This window comes from Hyperolius riggenbachi, chromosome 11, assembly GCF_040937935.1.
Source record: "Hyperolius riggenbachi isolate aHypRig1 chromosome 11, aHypRig1.pri, whole genome shotgun sequence".
Taxonomy (NCBI): Eukaryota; Metazoa; Chordata; class Amphibia; order Anura; family Hyperoliidae; genus Hyperolius; species Hyperolius riggenbachi.
Genome location: NC_090656.1, coordinates 58,987,574 through 59,009,423, shown reverse-complemented (window position 1 = coordinate 59,009,423; position 21,850 = coordinate 58,987,574). Strand labels below are relative to the sequence as shown.

At 45.7% G+C, this 21,850-nt stretch overlaps 1 protein-coding gene across 2 annotated transcripts in view; it reads right to left on the bottom strand.

Moving 5' to 3' along the window:
• Positions 1 to 21,850, bottom strand: part of ZCCHC14 (zinc finger CCHC-type containing 14) — a 112,868-nt gene that overhangs the window by 15,931 nt on the left and 75,087 nt on the right. Inside the window, exons 9-11 of one of the 2 annotated variants that reach the window (XM_068261091.1) lie at positions 20,967 to 21,228; positions 4,653 to 4,703; positions 3,060 to 3,151 (exon numbers count right to left, since the gene is read on the bottom strand). In XM_068261091.1, coding sequence (XP_068117192.1) covers positions 3,060 to 3,151; positions 4,653 to 4,703; positions 20,967 to 21,228 — 405 coding nt within the window. The remainder of the gene's footprint in view (positions 1 to 3,059; positions 3,152 to 4,652; positions 4,704 to 20,966; positions 21,229 to 21,850) is intronic. The other variant, XM_068261092.1, reaches the window with a different exon arrangement.

Here is a 21,850-nt window from a genome sequence, read left to right as displayed (position 1 = left end):
TGGGCTTTAAAGTAAACCTGAAACGACCTGTGCAAAAAAGTCAGATACTCCGCTATGGAGAGGGAAGGTTCTGGATCCCACTGAGCATTCCCAATCCTCTCTCTGTCTCCTTGTTCCACTGTTGTCCCCCAGTAAAATTATTCGACAAGCAGGCAGAGTAAGTATTCAGCCCTCCACGAGAGGCCTTCAGGAGAACTTGCGTCCCTGAGCACTTCTGAAAAGGAGAAGATTTGAACTACACTTGTGTGAGTCCCGGCTTGTGCATGTGCAGTAAGTAAAGCACTTAGGGACGCAAGTGCTTTCAAAGTCTTCCGAAGCGTCCCGATTGCACGGACTTTCAAAAGGGGGGGGATGGGGGGAGCGGTGGACTGAGGACACGGGAGGAGGACCGGAAAGGCTCTATGGCACTATTATTTATTGTATTTGTTAAGCACCAACAAAATACACAGCACTGAGCAAAAGATAAATAGGGAGGCAGACAGCAAGGCACAGGATCATGCAACAGAGTTTAAGACTAGGATTCAGGTCCAAGTCAGTCTGCAGGAAAGGCAACTAAAGAGAGGGGGGACACACAATCATGTTGAATACACTGGGGGGGGGGGCTTACAATCTAAAGGGAGGGGGGTTGGGACACACTAGGTATGGGTTGCATAATAGGTGCTCATCAGAGCGACCTATGGCATATACGACCATCTAACTCCATCCACACCTCACTTCTTGACTGCTCTCTATCCACTTTCTCTCCGCTCTCCGAAAATTCTCTCTCCTCTCTAGTCTCCAAATCTCATCTTACCACGTGCTCCTTGGATCCTATTCCCTCCCATTTCATTCTGCCGCTATCCGCATTCTTCATCCCTGTACTAACACCGCAATTCAACTTATCCCTCTCCAATGGCATCTTTCCATCCTCACTCAAAAAGGCTGTTGTAGCACCACTACTTAAGAAAAACAAAACATCTGTAGATCCCACCGAACTTGCTAACTACGGGCCTGTGTCACTTCTCCCATTCGCATCCAAATTACTGGAACGCTATATATGGTACATGCTGAACTAAGCCATTATTTATCTGCTAACTCCCTGCTTGATCAGTTCCAGTCTGGCTTTCGCTCTAACCACTCCACAAAAATAGGCCTTACTAAAGTGGCCAATGATCATCTTATTGCTAAAACTAAAAGCCATTATTCCATACTCCTCCTTCTCACTCTGTCATCAGCATTTGATACTGTTGACCACACCTTACTCCTGCAGATTCTTTTATCCATAGGTATAAAGGGCTTTGCTCTCTCCTGGATTTCTTCCTATATCTCTGGAATGTCTTTCACAGTCTTTTACTCAGATCAGATCTCATCTCCCCATCCCTTATCTGTGGGGGTACCTCAAGACTCTGTCCTTGGCCCCCTCCTCTTTTCCCATCTACATGCACAGTCTTGGCAACTTAATCAACTCATTTTGGTTTCAATAACACTTATATGCGGACGATATACAAATGTACCTCTCGGGCCCCAGACCTTAACTCCCTCCACACAAATGTTCCTGACTGCTTGTCTGCTATATCCTCCATGACTTTTTGTTTCTTAAAACTTAATATGAGTAAAACAGAACTACTCATTTTTCCAACATCTCCTTGTCTGCCTGATATAACAATAAATGTTATCACGTTCATAAAGTTAGTTCCCAAAGCACGCTGCTTAGGGGTAATATTTGACTCCTCTCTCTCTCTCTCGCTCTTATTTCTCACATTCACTCCCTAACCAGCCCCTGTCATCTCCAGCTCAAAAACATATCTCGCATCCAACCTTTTCTCTCTCAGGACACAACTAAAATGTTAATAACATGCTCTTACAATATCTCGTGTGGATTATTGTAACACTACTTTTTGGACTACCAGCTAACAGACAGGCAACACTCGAATCTGTACTGAACTTGGCTGATGGTCTTTCATCTCTCTTCTCGCTCTTCCTCTGCTGCTCGTCTCTGCCAAGCTCTTCATTGGCTACCAATAAACCAGAGGATCCGGTTCAAACTCCTAACTCTAAGGCTCAACACACACCATACAATCTAGGTTGTTCAATCTTACCACTTTCATGTAGTATAAGAGCTTATCCAATCAATCATTCAAGGTATTTTCAATCTGTTAGCCCTTATACTACATAGATTTGGTAAATCTGTACAACCAAGATTGTATGGTGTGTGTTGAGCTTAACTTACAAAGCTCTCTACAATCTCTCTCCTGTGAACACCTCCTCACTAGTTTCCAGATACCAACCCAATCACAATCTCAGATCTGCACATGACCTTTCATTGTCCTCCTCTAGAATCATCTCCTCACATTCACGTATACAAGATTTTGCACGTGTTCGCACAAGCTTCACTCCTCCACAACACATCCGTCACTCCCCTACCTTTCATATCTTTAAACGTGCCCTCAAAACTCACTTTTTCCATCAAGCATACGCTCTACTTTAGGCCTGTTCACCTTTTGACCAAGTTGTACTTCCTACCAGATAACCTAAAATGCACTACCTCTAGGTATGAATATTGTATACTACCCCACATCTGGTCTCCCACCATTCCTTTAGATTGTACGCTTGCAAGGGCAGGGCTCTCTTACCTTTATGTGTTTGGGATTTTGTTACACATTTATTAATTCTGTCACTGATTCTTTACTGATTCTGTATTTTGTACCAACTCTGTATTTTGTATCCCATGCTTGTTTCTTACTTTGTACAGTGCCATGGAATATGTTGGTGCTTTATAAATCAATAATAATATGGCATTGATCTTAAAGAGGTGAATTTTGAAGGCTTATTTGAAGGCGTTGAAGGATAGAGGAGTGGTGGAAGGGAGTTCTAGAGAGTGGAGGCAGCTCTTGAGAAAGTCTTGAAGTTTCGCATCTCTCTCCATAGGCGAGTGGCTGACTTTTTTTTTTCTGTATAGCTCGCACCAGCTTTACTTGAAGTGATCTTTCAAAGAAGATCATAAGTGAGAGAAACAAACAGGTTTGAAAATGAACTGCAATTAAATAGGGGACACTTATTTGATTCTCACCAATACTCACTTCTCTAGCTCTAGCTGAGTCTTCAGCTTCTTCTTTGCACCCATAGTCAGGGACTCAAACTTGTTGAGGTCTTCCTCGGTCAGACTCAGGAACTGAAAAAGTACAAGAGAGAGAGAGTAGTGAGCAAGCGAGGCTGCTCCACATCATCCTAGAATAGACTCAAAAACTGCAGGACAGGAGAGTGTAGTGAGGGAGGTGTTGCTCTATGTCTTACTAGGACAGACTGAGGAACTGCAGAAGGATGGGGGGGGGGGGTTTGAGAGAGTGTGTGTCGTGAGGGAGCGGTGCTGCTTTACATCTTCCTAGGACAGACTGAGAAACTGCAGAAGGACGGGAGAAAGTGTAGTGAGGGAGTGGTGCTGCTCAACATCTTCCTAGAACAGACTGAAGAACTGCAGAAGGACGGGGGAGAGAGAAGGACGGGAGAGAGAGAAGGACGGGAGAGAGAGAAGGACGGGAGAGAGAGAAGGACGGGAGAGAGAGAAGGACAGGAGAGAGAGAAGGACGGGAGGGATGCTGCTCTACGGTTCCTGGAACAGACTGAGGAACTACAGGACGGGAGAAAGTGTAGTGAGGGAGTGGTGCTGCTCTAAATCTTCCTAGGATAGACTGAAGAACTGCAGAAAGACGGTAGAGAGAGGCGCGAGGGAGCGGTGCTGCTCTACGCCTTCCTACGACAGACTGAGGAACAGCAGGATGGGAGAGAGTAGTGAGGGAGCGGTGCTGCTCTTCTTAGGACAGACTGAGGAACTGCAGGACAGGAGAGAGAGTAGTGAGGGAGCGGTGCTGCTCTATGGCTTCCTAGGACAGACTGAAGAACTGCAGAAAGACGGGAGAGATAGTAGTAAGGGAGCAGCGCTCTACATCTTCCTTGGATAGGCTGAGGAACTGCAGAGGGATGGGAGAAAGTGAGTAATGAGGGAGCGGTGCTGCTCTGTATTCTCGTACGAAAGACTAAGGAACTACAGAAAGCAGTGAGGGAGCGGTGCTGCTCTATGTCTTCCTAGGATAGACTGAGGAGCTGTAGGAGAGAGGGAGAGAGAGGGGTGCTGCACTAGGTTTTCCTTGAATAGACTGAGGAACTGCAGGACGAGAGGTAGAGAGAGAAAGTAGTGAGGGAGCAGCACTGCTATGCATGTTCCTAGGATAGACTGAGGAACTGCAGAAGGATGGGGGAGAGAGAGTAGTGAGGGAGCGATGCTGCTCTGTGTCTTCCTAGAACAGACTGAGGAACTGCAGAAGGATATGGGGGGGGGGGGGGGAGAGAAGAGAGAGAGAGTAATGAGGGAGCGATGCTGCTCTGTGTCTATCTAGAACAGATTGAGGAACTGCAGAAGGATGGGGGGGGGGGGGGGTAGAGAGAGAGAGGAGGAGGGAGTGGTGCTGCTCTGCACCTTCCTAGGATAGACTGAGGGTCTGCATAAGGACAGGGGAGGGAGTGAGGGAAAGAGTGTGTAAGTAGTGAGGGAGCAGCGCTACTCTGCGTCTTCCTAGGATAGACTGAGGACTTCTGTAAAGACACGAGAATAACCAACAATACGATTGATCATACAGCTGGGGTACACTAGAGGAAAAGAGGCAGAAACCTGATACCTGAATAATAAGCTTATCTCCACTGTAAAATGTAGCTGTGCAAGACAGAGTCTGCGAACAAAGGAGACCTGCATCAGATCTAGCAAGATAACATGCACTGTTCATTCTTACCAGGAATAAACTAAATCTATTGCAAACCATATTATACACTAATCGCACTATTCCCATTAACAGCTAACAAACGTCAAGAATCGGTAGGTGCAGTTATGCCTGTATGTACCTTGGTCATGCCAATAAAGCTATTTTTGAAGTAGCGATATGAAAAAGCTACTAGCAAAGTGTGACACCTTGTGGTGATGACAAGGATCTGCTGGGTGTACGCCAGGTTGCAGTGGTTGTCCTAAGTAGGAGGTCCAGTTTATGGTAGTTTTTATTAATGCACTGAGGGTTAAGCAGATAGCGGTACTTATTGCAGGGTCGGACTGGGACACCAAGGGCCCACCAGGAAAGTTTCACCCCCCACGGCACGGGATCGTCCCCACATTTTGAGCTCACATACGCATGTACTCCAGAAAATTAGCACTATATAAATACATCATTTGGTAGGACATTAGATTATAGTAGGGAATAGATTGTGAGCACTTCTGAGGCTAGTCCGGGGAGACAGACACATGCGGCGCGCGCAGCAAGCAAAGAGTGTGTGTCACCATGCACTGGAACATGAGTGGTCATGATGGGTCATTGGCAGACCCAAAAATACACAAAATAACAAAAAATTCACAAAATAAGTAGCGGTGCTATTGACAGAGTGGCTCTGACCAGATAAACTTAAAATAAAATAATCAAGTAGTAAAAATATTAGTCACACACCTCCATAAAATAATTAAGTAGCCAGGTGCCTTACAATGAACAAAATAAATAGCCAGGTGCGTCAAAATAAAATAATTTAGTAGCCAAATGGGCCAGGTATACATAAATTAAGCAGCCATGTTCCCCAGAAAACAGAATTAAGTAGCCATGTGCCCATATATATCAGTATTAGGTAGCCAGTTCTGGCTGGGGAGGGCTGGGTGCTTTGCTGGGTGATACTGCCATCATGAGATTGGACAAGCAAGAAGACCAGACCAGAGCAGCGGCAGGCCGAGCGGGATGCAGGAAGTAGAAAGTAGTAAGTTGTTAGTTGTTGCCCGCTCGCTGGCGCTGCACATTCTAGCCTGGAGGGGGGAGCAGCAAAGGGGGGGGGGCCCAGGTGAGGGAGGGGGAGAGATGGGGGTGAAGACTGCCCCCCTCCCCACTGCTCTGTGCCCGCCTCTGCTCCTCCTTCCTGTGCTGTGCTCCCTCCTGCAATGCTCGGGCCCCTGGGGGCCACTAAAAGGGAGGCCTACCGGGCAAAATCCCGAGCTCCCGCCGGCCCTGTCCGACCCTGATTGCAAGTACAGTTATGCTTTAAAGTGCTTAGACGGTTTAAATTATATGTTCTGGTTTCCCAGAATGACAGCGGCATAATCTCAGTAGCACTTAGAAAACTTTTGTGTGGGAATTATACTCCAAACCCCTCTCCCCACCAAAACACGTCTCTACTCTGCTGGGCGATTTGCCTCGTACCAGAGTACAAGCAGAGCTGAACTCTTGCACAACACTCAAAAAAAATCTTTATTCTTATTAGTTCTTATCAGCAGCTGTGAACAGACTACAGGAGCTCTGCCTCATTCAGTAAACTCTGAGGCTTAACCCCTTTAGGGCCTATTCACACTTGGGCGATTAGCTGGTGATTCCTGCTTGTGCAATTGTGACCCTATGGCAGTGATCTCATTGCTGTGATTGCCACCGATTGCGGGCGTTTTGTGATTAACGGCAAAACGCATGCGCAGTTGGCCTCAGACCGGAGGACTTTTCAGGGCCAATTGTGGAAGAATGGTAAGTCAGAAGAGGACGGTGTCAGGCCTGAAAGATAAATTGAATTTAAATCGAAATCGCGATCACCAAGATCACAATTTAGGAATCGTCAAAGCGGCAATTATCGCAATCACGTAATTTCCACATGGGGAAGTTTTCAGAAGTGGCTTCAAACTTCCCCAAAGTCTCGGCGCGTGTGGCCCGCAATGTTCGATATACGTTCTGCACAAGTCGAAACATTGTCTGTCCTCTATCACTGTCTGCCAGCTAGTGCTTGGCAAAACTCCGGGTTCCTATATGTCACATGACATACAGGAAGTATTCCGTGCATTAGAGCCTACAGGAGGTGAAGTGGATAGACGTGCATCGCTGGACTCATGCTGGAAGCCATGTCCAGAACTTGTGCAGCTCGGGGGACAGAGGTGACACAGGAGACAAAGGGGGCACAGAGAGAGACAGAGAAACAGAGCGGGCGCAGAGACACAAAGGGGGCAAAAGTAACCCAGAGGAGGAATAAAGAGGCAAAGGGGTACAAATAGACAGGTGGACAGAGGGGGAAAAAACAGGCAAAGAGGGGGAACAAAGCTTGATTTGAAGGAAATCGTGAATTGAAATCGCAATTCTAGACAGAAATCGCTCAGTTCAATTTTTTCCTAAAATTGTTCAGGCCTAGATGGTGTGGGTGCGATCAAGCTGGAGGGGGCTGGAGGAGGCCCCAGGTATGTATGTTTTTATGCTGTGGCCCCATCTCAGAGAGAGGGAAGCCTCTGGATCTCCTCAGTCCAATTTTGTCCCTCAGGTGAAACTATTCAACCAGCAGGTTGAATATATCTTTGGCCCTCGTCGGCTGGCAGCCTTCAGAAGTACTCATGTCCCCTAGTACTTCTGAATATGGGCAGATCTGGACTTAAAGGATACCCAAACTGAAATGTGACATAATAAGATAGGCATGTGTATGTACAGTGCCCAGCACACAAATAACTATGCTGTGTTTCTTTTTTCCTTTCTCTGTCTGAAAGAGTTAAATATCAGGTATGCAAGTGGCTGACTCAGTCCTGACTCAGACAGGAAGTGACTACAGTGTGACCCTCACTGATAAGAAATTTCCCTTTATCTCTTTCTTGCTCTCAGAAGCCATTTTCTGCTAGGAAAGGGTTTTATAGTTGGAATTTCTTATCAGTGAGGGTCACACTGTAGTCACTTCCTGTCTGAGTCAGGACTGAGTCAGCCACTTACATAACTGATATTTAACTCTTTCAGACAGAGAAAGGAAAAAAAGGAAAACCGCATAGTTATTGTGTGCTAGGCACTGTACATAAACATGTCTATCTCATGTCACATGTCCGTTCGGGTATCCTTTAAAGAGAAACTGTCACGAAAATCTTAAAGTTTAAATGACATACAAATAAGAAGTACATTTCTTCCAGAGTAAAATGAGCCATAAATTGCTTTTCTCCTATGTTGCTGTCACTTACAGTAGGTAGTAGAAATCTGACATTATCGAAAGATTTTGGGCTAGTCCATCTCTCCATAGGGGATTCTCAGCATTGCCTTTATTCTTCAAGACAAGATCAAGACATCCCCTGAAAAATATTTATACAAAGATGCTGGCCAGCCTCCCTGCTCACTGCACACTATTTTGGCAGTTGGACGGAGCAACTGCCATTCACTAAGTGCTTTTGAAAATAAAGAAAACGCTTAAAACCCCCTTATGAGAAGATGGGCTAGTCCAAAATCTGTTGGTAATGTCAGATTTCATCTACCTACTGTTAGTGACAGCAATATAGGAGAAAAGTAATTTATGGCTCATTTTACTCAGGAAGAAATTACTTCTTTGTATGTGTTTAAAATTTTAAGATCTTCACAACAGCTCCTCTTTAAGCATGATGTACTGCGAGTGTCCAAAGCCTTCCGAAGTCTTCTGAGGAGACCTGAATGTGTGAATTTTGAACAGGGGACATTGGTAAAACAATTCTTCAGTGGATCTTCATAATAGGCAGAAGCTATTCGGCAAACAGAGCAGCACCCACATGAGGGACATAGTTATGTATTAATAATAATAATTCTGACATTATCTTGTATAGAAATGCATAAAATGTACATTTTTTGAGAGCTTGAGAGCTTAGCCACTAGAAGCGCACACAATAGGCCACCCTGCAGTGTTAGTGGGTCTTGCCCAAGGTCTCCTTACTGATTAGGAAAAGCCAAGGTTCAAACCCTGGTCTCCTATGTCAGAGACGGTGCTCTTAACCAGATCACTATCCAGCCACGCAGGTACTGGGAAGGGAGTGTTGGCCAATCACTCGCAATAATCCACGCCTACCCACTGTGACTGACAGCTTCCCTTTGGGAACATACATGTAAACATGTAATTAAGCTGTCCTTTCCCAGTGGCCAGTCACACTCGTGTGATCAAGGTCCCTTCTGCTTCCTGTGTAGGCTAACAGGAAGAGATGAGATGTGATCACATGGTTGTGACTACCCATTCACACACTTATGCTATGTGCATACTAAAGGGACCCCACCTTCTAGCCATCTAGTGGGACAGATGCTCTTGCCTACATACACTGTAGCTGAGGGAACTACCTGCAGAGTGATGTCACTCTGTGATATCGGTGTCCCTTCCCTCTCCATAAAGCAAAACACACCCCTTCACTAGAAGATTAACAGAGTGTGTGTATAGCTCTCAATGCTAATAGGCTGCCAAAATACCAGACAATTGCATTAAGTGACAATAAGACCGTATTTACCGTATATAGCTACAAACATCAGTCACCTTATGAAAACAATGTCATGGCTCTCCATGAATCCTCAACATCAGTGGCTGCATCAATGGTACCAGACTGCTGATAGGACAGGCATGCACAAGTTCGGACACCCCACATGCCCAGTGATAGAAAGTAATTGTGCATTTTTTTTTTCTTTCCCGTCAACAAGTGCTTCATTGGAGGCTGCCATATTTATTTCCTTACAAACCATACTAGTTATACAAATGAATGTAGCTATATTGTAGTTGCAATCTGGTTACTAACCCCAGGCAAAGATAAGGGGGAAGGCTAAACCCATATAAATGCATAGACAGATTAAACAAATTGATTGGGGTCACACAACCTTCTAAGTATTCCAAAAATGTATCTTTATTATTTGCATAGCTACAACCCCCCCCCCCCCCCCATAAATACCCATAATATCAATACATAAATCCCAAACAATTTAAAAACACCAATTGCGGAGCATACACAGCTATATGCATGTAAGCTATCTATGGTGATGCTTGTATATTAGGTATAGCTTATCCTGGCCAGGAAATATACTATGCCACCATCACATTCATCCGCGCATACTCCCTCCTTTCACACTTGTGCCACAAGCTAGTCAGAATGTTGGGGGGCCCCCTGTATCAAAACAATGGTTTCAGATTAGCTGTAGATCCAGCAGGATGCACTCCATTTGTTATGCTCAGTACATTTGGCCGCCGCATATAGCCTGGCAGCATTGGTTGGTCTCACCCCTCCACTCGTCTGCTACTGGTCCACGGTGTGTCCCGGGTTAAAATTCAATGGCCACTCAGTCCTGCTCTGCTCGCGCTGGGGTCAGCAGACGGCCTCCTCACAGTGCTGTGTTCCGGCGAGATGCAAGACGCCAGACGCCTGGATACCATCAAGCACGTGTGAGAGGGATTGCTACGTCACACGCATCCGCGTTAGCTCCGCCCACCGACACGTTTCATGTCCTCATTGGACGTTTCATCAGGGTGTGTCCATGCCTATTCCTATCCCGTCCTTTGTATCCATCTTGACTCCACCCATTATCTCCGTTGTCATGCCAGTCACATTATCCTATATGGAGATTCGTCCTGGGAGGAGTGTTGTGTGAACAACAACTACTTCATATGAAGAAGAGGAGAAGGTCCGCACGTTGTCCTAAAAAGAGTCCTTTATTATGGACGTATCCAATTCAGTAAACACAGTCACCCATCTCCAGCTGACATGTTTCGGACCAGATGGTCCTTAATCATAGCTGAAGTACATATGACACAGGAAGAGCCTATATACCCTCCTCCTGTGGGGGAGGCGGCCCTGAAACCAGGGATAGCCTTCTAATCCACAAAAAGAGGGGATATTAACAATAGGCATATTAAAATTAATAAAAAACAACTCAAACAGTGATATGATACAAATAGTAAAATGAGGGAGAACGAGTGTTTTTCTACAATAGTGGGCTTCTATACTCCAGCTCCCAGTGAGTCCAATCAAACGTTGACACAGACGACCACATTTCACGCATCTTTTGATTTTATGGCACAGAGGGAGCAGCGGGCTCTTCGGAGCAATTCTGGTGCGCAGGAGGGCATTAATCATGCTTCCAAGTCCAAGTTGGAACTTTATTTTAAAGCCCCTAAACCTTCACCAATCACTATGGACAACAAGAATCTGCTGGCCAAAAACAAACATACAGGCGGCCCAGACCCATCATCTGCACGTCCGCCCTCCACCACCATGCCCCGGGATACTGTGTCAACAGCCATGACAAATCTTCATGAGCCGGTTCCTACCTTAGGAGATGCCTGTGCAGTCGATCAAAATCCTCCGCGGGCGACTGGAGCGAGTGGTGCTGGGGATGGTATGCGGCTTCAACTCTTGGCTGATGCCGACGTCGCTCCGCATATTCATGCCCTGGAACAGGCCGGTTTCCGCATCCAAGGTCCTGCAGAGCCGGGCAGACGCCATTCACTTGGTCCTGCAGTACGACCACGGGATGCGACCTTTGTGATGTCATCATTTGCGGCCAGACCTAAGCAATCGAAGGGAGAGCAAGAAGGAGGTCGGGTTGCTGAGGAGGTGTGCTTGCAGTCTCGTCCTCACTGCAAGCGGCTGATGGAGGGCCTGCTCAAGGATTGGAAACATGAAACAGCGGGCGCCCAGCAGGTAATACCAACACCTTCTCATGTTATTGCCTGCTCTCCTACATCTGCACCCTTTAATGTCAATGACTGCCCTTCTACATCTGCTCACACTGATATCCCTAATCCACATGCCACTAATGTGCCTGGCAATATCTTTGAACAGGATTTACAGCTGTTTGACTCACAGGGTCTGTTGCCCGTGTCCCAAGCTGCTTTTGGCCAGGCTGTGTCTATAGATGAAGGGACCTCTCAGCAAGAATCCACCTGGCAGTGGCCCACGAGTGAGGAAATTAGTGATCACATACAGAGGGCCACCAGCCTTACCCACATCCCCCAGGCTACTACTGAGACTGTCCGGCAGCAGGACGATGGGGTTGTTCGGGGGGATAGACATTTGATAGGCCTGGGTGATCTGGCCTATGATTCTGATAGATGCCAGAAATTTGCGGCCGTTTTCTCCAGGAAACCATATGTGGGCGAGGTGGAGCCTGAGATAGGTTTGAGATCTTCCTTCTCGCAGTTGGAGTCTCTTGTTGAAAAGGAAACAAAGGTGTGGTGGGATTTAACCACCCTGAAGCAATATGTTGCTGAGAAAATTGTACCCAGGGGTTTACGTATTAAAAAAGTGCCGACCACAGTATATTCTGATCAATTTACAGTGGAGTGGAATGTCATTTTGACGGACTGTTCGTTGGCCCTGATGAGGTTAATAATCTCCTATGAGGAAAACAAGCTCATTGATCTTAAGTTGAAAATTACAGATCTGAAATCGAATATTTCAAGGTTTAGAGACTTGGATCAGTTTGATGTTCTTAATAAAAGAATGCAGGACAACATTGTTAAATTAGAATCTATCATTACGGAAACTAAAAGATCAAAATACCTGAGAGATGTGCAGGATTATAGATCCAATGTTGTTTATGAGTGGGGTAGGTGGGAATCTATGGCAAGATCCCCTAAACCACCGAGACCAATTCTACGTCGACCCCATAGGCAGCAGCCAAGACGAGTGAGCTTTAGTTCACCAGAGGCGTCAGAATTTTCGGATGCCTCTGATCGTTCTAGTGAAAGCCGCTCCTTGCAGGCTGCGGCTATTTTTGCCTCATCAAAAAACGCCCAAGGCCAGGCCACGTATTACAGGGGACAGAGGAAGGGTCGCAAGAAAAACAGAAGGAGGGGAGGAGGAAGACCAGACGGGCGGGTTTGAAGCACAAAAGGGGTAGAACTAGACAGGTGGCGGGTGATACATGTAGTGTGGTTAACCTCTCTCACCATGAGCTTTCAGAAGTGGAGACACGGATTTTGGGTAGAGGCCTTTCTTTCGCACCGACCAATCACATGGATGTGTTCAACACTATTGTGGATGTGAATAGGTTCGTGCGAAACCTTTTATTGCAGAAACACTTTTCCGATTCTAATACGGTGAGAATGGGTGAACAGGGGATAAGGACTGGCGTTGCTGATATTGGAGGCTTTAAGGAAACAGATGCTAGATGGGCTTTGGATCATCTGGCGTCTGAAAGTACTGGGTTAGTCTCCCTTGATGATGTTAAGCCGGTCCGGACCCGTAACCCTGACTTCTACCCACTAATGAGTAGGACCCATCATGTTGAGACCTTTCAGGAGTTGGTGGAGAGGGATCTAGTTGAGCTGGAAAGTAGTCGGAACTTCTGCGGCTCTAATCTGTCGCACCGGGAACGGCAGGCCCTCCAGGACCTCAAGAATAATGCTAATATTGTTATTCGCAGTGCTGACAAGGGGGGGGCGGTTGTCGTCCTCGATAGCGACAGTTATAGAGCCGAGGCACTGAGACAGCTAAGTGATCCCGCCGTATACCAGAGACTTAGAGGGGATCCCAGGACCCTGTTCCAGAAGGAGCTCATGGATTTGTTATCCTTTGGTCTTAGCTTGGGTGTTCTGGATCAGAAGATGGTGGACTACCTAGGTGTCACTTGTCCAGTGACTCCGGTTTTTCACCACCTCCCCAAGATCCACAAGCCAGGCGTTCCCCCGGAAGGCAGGCCCATTGTGGCCGGCATCGGGTCTCTGGGGGAGCGCCTGAGCGAATGGGTTGATTCTTTACTTCAGCCTTTGGTGAGACGTCTTCCGGGTTTCATTAGAGACACTAAGCATCTTCTCTCGAGCCTGGGGGGCTTTGTCTGGAAGGCACAATACCATTGGATCACTATCGATGTTAAGGCCCTCTACTCATGTATACCCCACCATCATGCCATTAGAGCCATTAAGTATCACCTCACTAGATACTCTACGTATCCTGAGGACCTTCAGACTTTTATTTGTATGACCGTCGAGTACCTCCTGACCCGCAACTATTTCATGTTTGATGGCGGTTTCTACCTCCAGAGATGTGGCGCCTCCATGGGGGCCAAATTTTCCCCGTCCTTAGCCAATCTCTACATGGGATGGTGGGAGGAGTGCCACGTCTTTGGGGGTGAGAGCCGCCTTCTGGGGGATGTTGCGTGGTATGGGAGGTACATCGACGACCTCTTGGTCATCTGGAAAGGGGCACCTGAGGATATCCCTTTGTTGTTGAACTACTTCAATTGCAATACCCTTAATCTACAGTTCACTTTCAACTGGCGTAAAGATTCCATTGATTATTTGGATGTCACCCTGGTTGGTGATTCAATTAGGGGGACGATACTCTCTAAGACCTACCGTAAACCCAGCAGTGGCAATACTACCCTTCGAGCCACCAGCTGTCATCCGACACATACTATCCGCGGGGTCCCTGTTGGGGAGTTTATTAGAGCCCGCCGCAATTGTTCGGAGGCTGCTTGGCTCGAGGAGGAATTTGGGAAAGTTGAAGCCAGGCTGCGGGAGAGGGGCTACCCAGAACCGATGATTAAGAGGGGTAAAGCCCGGGCATTGTCTAGGGATAGGAACCAACTTTTAGACAATAGAGATTATACTGGGGTCAAGTCCCCTAAACCTACCTTTGTGACAACTTACAGTGTTGAATACAATGAAATCGTTTCAATCCTCAAAAAATACCTCCCGATTCTGGAGGGGGATGAGGATTTGCGTAATGTCATAAAGCAGGGGGTGCGCTTTGCGAGCAGGCGTGCTCCCACTCTGGCCCGATCACTATCTCCAAGTTTATTTAATTCTGGGTCTGCGAACCGTACCTGGCTTGATGTGACGGGCTCATATAGGTGTGGTTTGAGGACATGTCACTATTGCAATGTCCATACCCGAACCCAGGAAGCGATTTCCGCTGCGAATGGCCATAGGTTTCCTATCAAACAGTTTATCAATTGTGGCACTCGATACGTCATATATTTGGTCAATTGTAGCGAGTGCGCCATCCAATATGTAGGATGTACCACTAGATCTTTACGTGCGAGAATGGCTGAACACTACTGTGGTCCAGGTTGGTTGAGTACCAATATTTCGAATGTGGCGAAACATTTTCGCCAAGTCCATCATGGCGACATGTCTTCCTTTTCCTACCACGGCCTGGAAAGGATTTCTCAAAGCACCAGGGGTGGGGATATTACCAAACAATTAAAAAGCCGGGAGGCTTTATGGATCTATAGGTTGGGTACGAGATCCCCTAGTGGTTTAAATTCCCGGTGGGATTTGGCCCTTATTACCTAATTTTGCACCTGAGCCCGCTTCTATCGTTCTCCCTCATTTTACTATTTGTATCATATCACTGTTTGAGTTGTTTTTTATTAATTTTAATATGCCTATTATTGTTAATATCCCCTCTTTTTGTGGATTAGAAGGCTATCCCTGGTTTCAGGGCCGCCTCCCCCACAGGAGGAGGGTATATAGGCTCTTCCTGTGTCATATGTACTTCAGCTATGATTAAGGACCATCTGGTCCGAAACATGTCAGCTGGAGATGGGTGACTGTGTTTACTGAATTGGATACGTCCATAATAAAGGACTCTTTTTAGGACAACGTGCGGACCTTCTCCTCTTCTTCATTGTTGTTTTAAGGACTTGGCCATCCTGGTTCCAGCACTGTCCGTTTCTGTGTGAGCGGTGTTTCCGAGTGTTTTTCTACAACTACTTCATATGCATGTTGTACAATGGCTCGCATCCACATCTTTTGTTACATACAATAGTAAAGTTTATATTGGAAGAGTCGGGCTTACGGCAGAGTTATTTTCCTATTCAGGCCAAGCCGAGTCACAGGCAAACATACTAATAATGGTATTTAGATTATTCCGTATCCTTACCAATACTATTCCTTATATATGCAGTCACATTTTCAACTTAGAGTTCAGATATATTTGGACAATTCCTCCACTTTTCCGCCATTCCACAATGGCATCCATATGAAATCATAATTGATTTATTCATATTCATTTATGCACATAAGGCACACTTAAAGGCACAATCCATATTTGTGGCACAGTTCATGCACTGCGGATCCACACACAACTCATGCTTTGCCCTTATATTTAATCCATTCCTGAGATTCAAACACTGAAAAACTACTAGGATCCCACTCAGGGGGCATAACATTAGCTATACCTGTTTATTCTGAGAAAGGGGGATAGGTCCAATTCTGCATTGAGTCCACCCGGGGTCACACTACCGAGTTTAAAGATCCTCATGGCTTCCTTGCAGTAAAGGACCTCATCAAAATCACCCCTTCTCCCAGAGATTTTCAGATTATAAATTCCCCTAACTGAGGTCCCCCTCAAGCTATTCTGATGATGATCCCTATAATGATCATAGATTATACCTGTAGCCTTTCCACTTGTAAACTTACAAAAGTGCTCCAACACTCTCTCTTTTAGTTTTGCCAATGTATTTTAGGCCGCAAGGGCATTGTATCATGTATACTACTTTTTTGTATCACAGTTTATAAAGGACCTGATAGTATATTCCTTTTCTCCCCTGCAGTCAAAAATGCATTGGTACGGTCCACATAGGGACACATTTTGCATTTAGAGCACTTAAACATCCCTGTAGGTTTTCTCTGGTCAAGCCATGTAGAAGGATTTTTCTGTAGTTCACTATGTAACAAGACCGCCTTGCTGTTAGAAGTGGTCTTGGCCCTACAATTCTTGCCACTTCTCTATCGGAAGTCAGAATAGGCCAAAACGTATTTAAAAGTTCCCGTAAATGTCCCCAATGGGCTCCAAAGCCGGTTATAAGGCGCATCAGCGTTCGCCTGGTTATTCTCACCAAACGTTAGCTTCAATGTTACCTTCCTCAAGAACAAATAGATGTCCTTATATATTTCAAATATATCCCCTGATACCATAGGGGAGAAAGAGAGCCCCTTCTCAAGTAATGAGATATCTGTTTCATTCAGATTAAATTTTGACAAATTAATGACATTCCTGCTGGCTTCATTACCAATTCCTCGTTCCGTAATTTTTATTTCTTCTGGCTCCCACTGCGCGTTATTCTGCCTGGGATTTCCTCCTTTTCCTGTCCATTCATTCCCTTCTGTCCCTCCCCCTGCCTCGGCCTCTTCCCCTGCCTTTTCTGCCTCTGCCTCTTCCTCTGTTGGGGGTATTCTCTTCTAAAAAAGTGACTGATTTACGACTACTACCAGATACATCTGTGTCTATGCTGGAAGGTTCTAGACTATCTAGTCCTGCTGACCCCCGCCTATCATTCCTTTTCGCTTTCTTTTGCTCAATACGATTGATAGGATTGAGGGCCCTTTTCCACCAGCGCTGGCTGAATCGCAAAAACGCAAACCGCTAGCGATTTTACAATCGCTACGGTTTGCTTTTTAACATAGGAATCGTGGTAGGTAATTTCCACTACCGCGATTCGTTTTTGCCAGGAACGCGAAGCGGAGCGATATTTGCCGCGATTTTGTTATTCAGTGCATAGCATAGCAAAATCGGGGCCGCGAACGTCAGGGAATCGCCGGTAATTGCGATTCAGCAATCGCTAGCGTTCAGCGTGAACGCTAGCGATTGCTAGTGGGAAAGGGCCCTGAGGGCCTCATCCGAGTCCCATCTTGCTAAATTTTTCTGAAACTCTTTCTGAAAACAAAAGTTTTTGTTTTTTGATCGTAGCCTGAATTCTTTCGATTTGTTTTCTTAAATTGTCATTAAAGGAATTAAATTCAGCATGTTCACTAAACGTATTCAATTCTGCTACACTCTCCATAACTTCACTAGTAATTTCCTGTAATTGTTCTCTCTCATCTGCCATCATTTTTAATATTTCTAGTCCTCGTTCTAATGATTTTTCTTTCCATTTTTCCACGAATCGAGGTGTTAGTAAATTACCAGCAGGAATAATTCTTTTAAGAATCCCATCAGGAATAACTCCAGCCTTAACATATGATTCCAGAAGTGAGGCATTCCATTTTCGTTTCAACTGTTTAATAAGTAGCCCCTTATGTATGAAAAATAGTTCTTTCAATTCATTTATGTCATCATTGTTATCCATATTTGTAGTAGAGAAGCTGGCAGCTATCTCACCATCTAGTTCATCCCCTATTGTATAAGCCATTGCACACATTTCCACAAGGTATAATTGGGGTTCAGTAGGCAAATTCTATTAAAACTGCGGAATTGCTTTATCTTTGATGGATGCTATTATCAGCAACTACGTGGAACGTCGATGGGGGCGTTGTGTGCACCAGCCTATGCATGTTTGCATTTGGGACTCTGGGAGAGGGAACAAGTTTTCTCTAGCCCAGAGTATGGTGCACACGTCGCCCTCTGGATCAGATTTATAGACGTCTTAATGGTCTGGAAGGGTACCAAAACTGAATTGGAACAATTTGTGTCCAAACAATATCAATGATAAAAATATCCGTTTGACCTTCTCTTTTGGTATGGAGATACCTTTTTTGGATCTCATGCTGAAAATTGAGGGACAGAGGGTGGTCACAATGTCCTTTCGTAAAACTACAGCAGGCAATACGGTATTGCATGCAGGAAGTCATCATCCACAGTCACTAAAGAAGGGAATTCCATATGGACAGTTCCTCCGGCTTAGGAGGAACTGCGGTAGAGAAGATGACTTCAGACAGGAGGCCCGGATGATGTATCAGAGATTCCGAGAACGTGGATATACACACTCGGTACTGCGTAAAGCATTGAAAAGGGCATGGAACCAGGACCGGCAAGAATTGCTGGCCCTCGGAGGGATGCCGCGAAGGGCGGAGGGGGAGGGACATATGCGCCTTATAACCGGCTTTGGAGCCCATTGGGGACACTTACGGGAACTTTTAAATACGTTTTGGCCTATTCTGACTTCCAATAGAGAAGTGGCAAGAATTGTAGGGCCAAGACCACTTCTAACAGCAAGGCGGTCTTGGTACATAGTGAACTACAGAAAAATCCTTCTACATGGCTTGACCAGAGAAAACCTACAGGGATGTTTAAGTGCTCTAAATGCAAAATGTGTCCCTATGTGGACCGTACCAATGCATTTTTTGACTGCAGGGGAGAAAAGGAATATACTATCAGGTCCTTTATAAACTGTGATACAAAAAAAGTAGTATACATGATACAATGCCCTTGCGGCCTAAAATACATTGGCAAAACTAAAAGAGCACTAAAAGAGAGAGTGTTGGAGCACTTTTGTAAGATTACAAGTGGAAAGGCTACAGGTATAATCTATGATCATTATAGGGTTCATCATCAGAATAGCTTGAGGGGGACCTCAGTTAGGGGAATTTATAATCTGAAAATCTCTGGGAGAAGGGGTGATTTTGATGAGGTCCTTTACTGCAAGGAAGCCATGAGGATCTTTAAACTCGGTAGTGTGACCCCGGGTGGACTCAATGCAGAATTGGACCTATCCCCCTTTCTCAGAATAAACAGGTATAGCTAATGTTATGCCCCCTGAGTGGGATCCTAGTAGTTTTTCAGTGTTTGAATCTCAGGAATGGATTAAATATAAGGGCAAAGCATGAGTTGTGTGTGGATCCGCAGTGCATGAACTGTGCCACAAATATGGATTGTGCCTTTAAGTGTGCCTTATGTGCATAAATGAATATGAATAAATCAATTATGATTTCATATGGATGCCATTGTGGAATGGCGGAAAAGTGGAGGCATTGTCCAAATATATCTGAACTCTAAGTTGAAAATGTGACTGCATATATAAGGAATAGTATTGGTAAGGATACGGAATAATCTAAATACCATTATTAGTATGTTTGCCTGTGACTCGGCTTGGCCTGAATAGGAAAATAACTCTGCCGTAAGCCCGACTCTTCCAATATAAACTTTACTATTGTATGTAACAAAAGATGTGGATGCGAGCCATTGTACAACATGCATATGAAGTAGTTGTTGTTCACACAAAACTCCTCCCAGGACGAATCTCCGTATAGGATAATGTGACTGGCATGACAACGGAGATAATGGGTGGAGTCAAGATGGATACAAAGGACGGGATAGGAATAGGCATGGACACACCCTGATGAAACGTCCAATGAGGACATGAAACGTGTCGGTGGGCGGAGCTAACGCGGATGCGTGTGACGTAGCAATCCCTCTCACACGTGCTTGATGGTATCCAGGCGTCTGGCGTCTTGCATCTCGCCGGAACACAGCACTGTGAGGAGGCCGTCTGCTGACCCCAGCGCGAGCAGAGCAGGACTGAGTGGCCATTGAATTTTAACCCGGGACACACCGTGGACCAGTAGCAGACGAGTGGAGGGGTGAGACCAACCAATGCTGCCAGGCTATATGCGGCGGCCAAATGTACTGTGCATAACAAATGGAGTGCATCCTGCTGGATCTACAGCTAATCTGAAACCATTGTTTTGATACAGGGGGCCCCCCAACATTCTGACTAGCTTGTGGCACAAGTGTGAAAGGAGGGAGTATGCACAGATGAATGTGATGGTGGCATAGTATATTTCCTGGCCAGGATAAGCTATACCTAATATACAAGCATCACCATAGATAGCTTACATGCATATAGCTGTGTATGCTCCGCAATTGGTGTTTTTAAATTGTTTGGGATTTATGTATTGATATTATGGGTATTTATGGGGGGGGGGGGGGGGGGGTTGTAGCTATGCAAATAATAAAGATACATTTTTGGAATACTTTAGAAGGTTGTGTGACCCCAATCAATTTGTTTAATCTGTCTAAACCATACTAGTTGCCTGGCTGTCCTGCTGACCCTCTGCCTCTAATACTTTTAGCCATAGACCCTGAACAAGCATGCAGCAGATCAGGTGTTTCTGGCATTATGGTCAGCTCTGACAAGATTAGCTGCATGCTTGTTTCAGGTGTATGATCCAGACACTACTTTAGCCACATAGATCAGCAGGACTGCCAGGCAACTGGTATTGATTAAAAGGAAATAAATATAGCAGCCTCCATATTTTTCTCACTTCAGCTGTCCTTTGACTCACAAGTTCTCGTTCACCGCCAGTTGAGCTTCCAGGAGAATATTAGACTGAGGTGCCAAATGAATATTGAAAAGCATAAGAAAGGGAGGGACCTCAAAGAGAACAAGTAGCATGAGGCGTATCAGCAGAAGGTAATCTAACCCACCATGGGCTTAGCTCACAATCTCTTTCATTTTAGGGGTAAACTTTCATCTGCATTCTCTGGTCTACCATGGCAGAACCCAAACGTCTGTCATCATTACCTTCTTCATGGACAACTGGCTGAATACTGCGTAGTATTTGTGCAGGCGCAGCTTGCGTAGCCACTCCAGTATGTCCTGCTGTTCTTGAGTCTGAGGACTTGGCACGCTGGGAGTGATGGACATAGAGGGAGAGGTCTCCACCTGTGGTCGGTATGTCACTGTGGAGGAGCTGGAACATGGTGTCATACTCATGGTGGCTACACCGTGGTGTAACGCAATACTGCCTTGGGAAGACTGGATACTAGCGACACCGCATATAGGCCTGCGTGGGATGACACATGAATGCACTCAGTCATTGTTTTACACAGCCAAAAAATGCAGACATACAATATATACACTGAAAAAAAAAGTTAAACTGATTTCATGAAGAGCATAAAAAGAAAAAACCACACATACCACATCAGACTGCTGTTTGATACTGCAAAATCTGTTGGAAGTTTCAAACAACTTTTGTATAGCCGTATACTTAAAAGAAAACCAGAGAGGTCAATGTAAAAAGATTTGATACTTACCCGGGGCATCCTCCAGCCACATAAGCATGGACGAGTCCCTCGCCGTCCTCCTAAATGCTTTCGTTCGTCCGCAATCAGAACCGGTATCTGGCTCGGTCGACTCCAGTCTGATTCAGGGACGTCAGCTATGGTCTTCTGCGCAGAAGGCGTCACTGAGCCAGATACCGGGCTGACGTCACTGCAGCTATCATCACTGAGCCAGATACCGGGGTTGATTGCCGCTAAACGAAGGACTGCGAGGGACGCATCCATGCCTATGGGGCTGGAGCAAGCCCCGGGTTGGTAAAAAAAAATAAAAATCTGTTTACACTGACCTCTCCGGTACACTTTAAAGGACACCTGAACTGAGAGGGAAATGGAGGCTGCCATAAT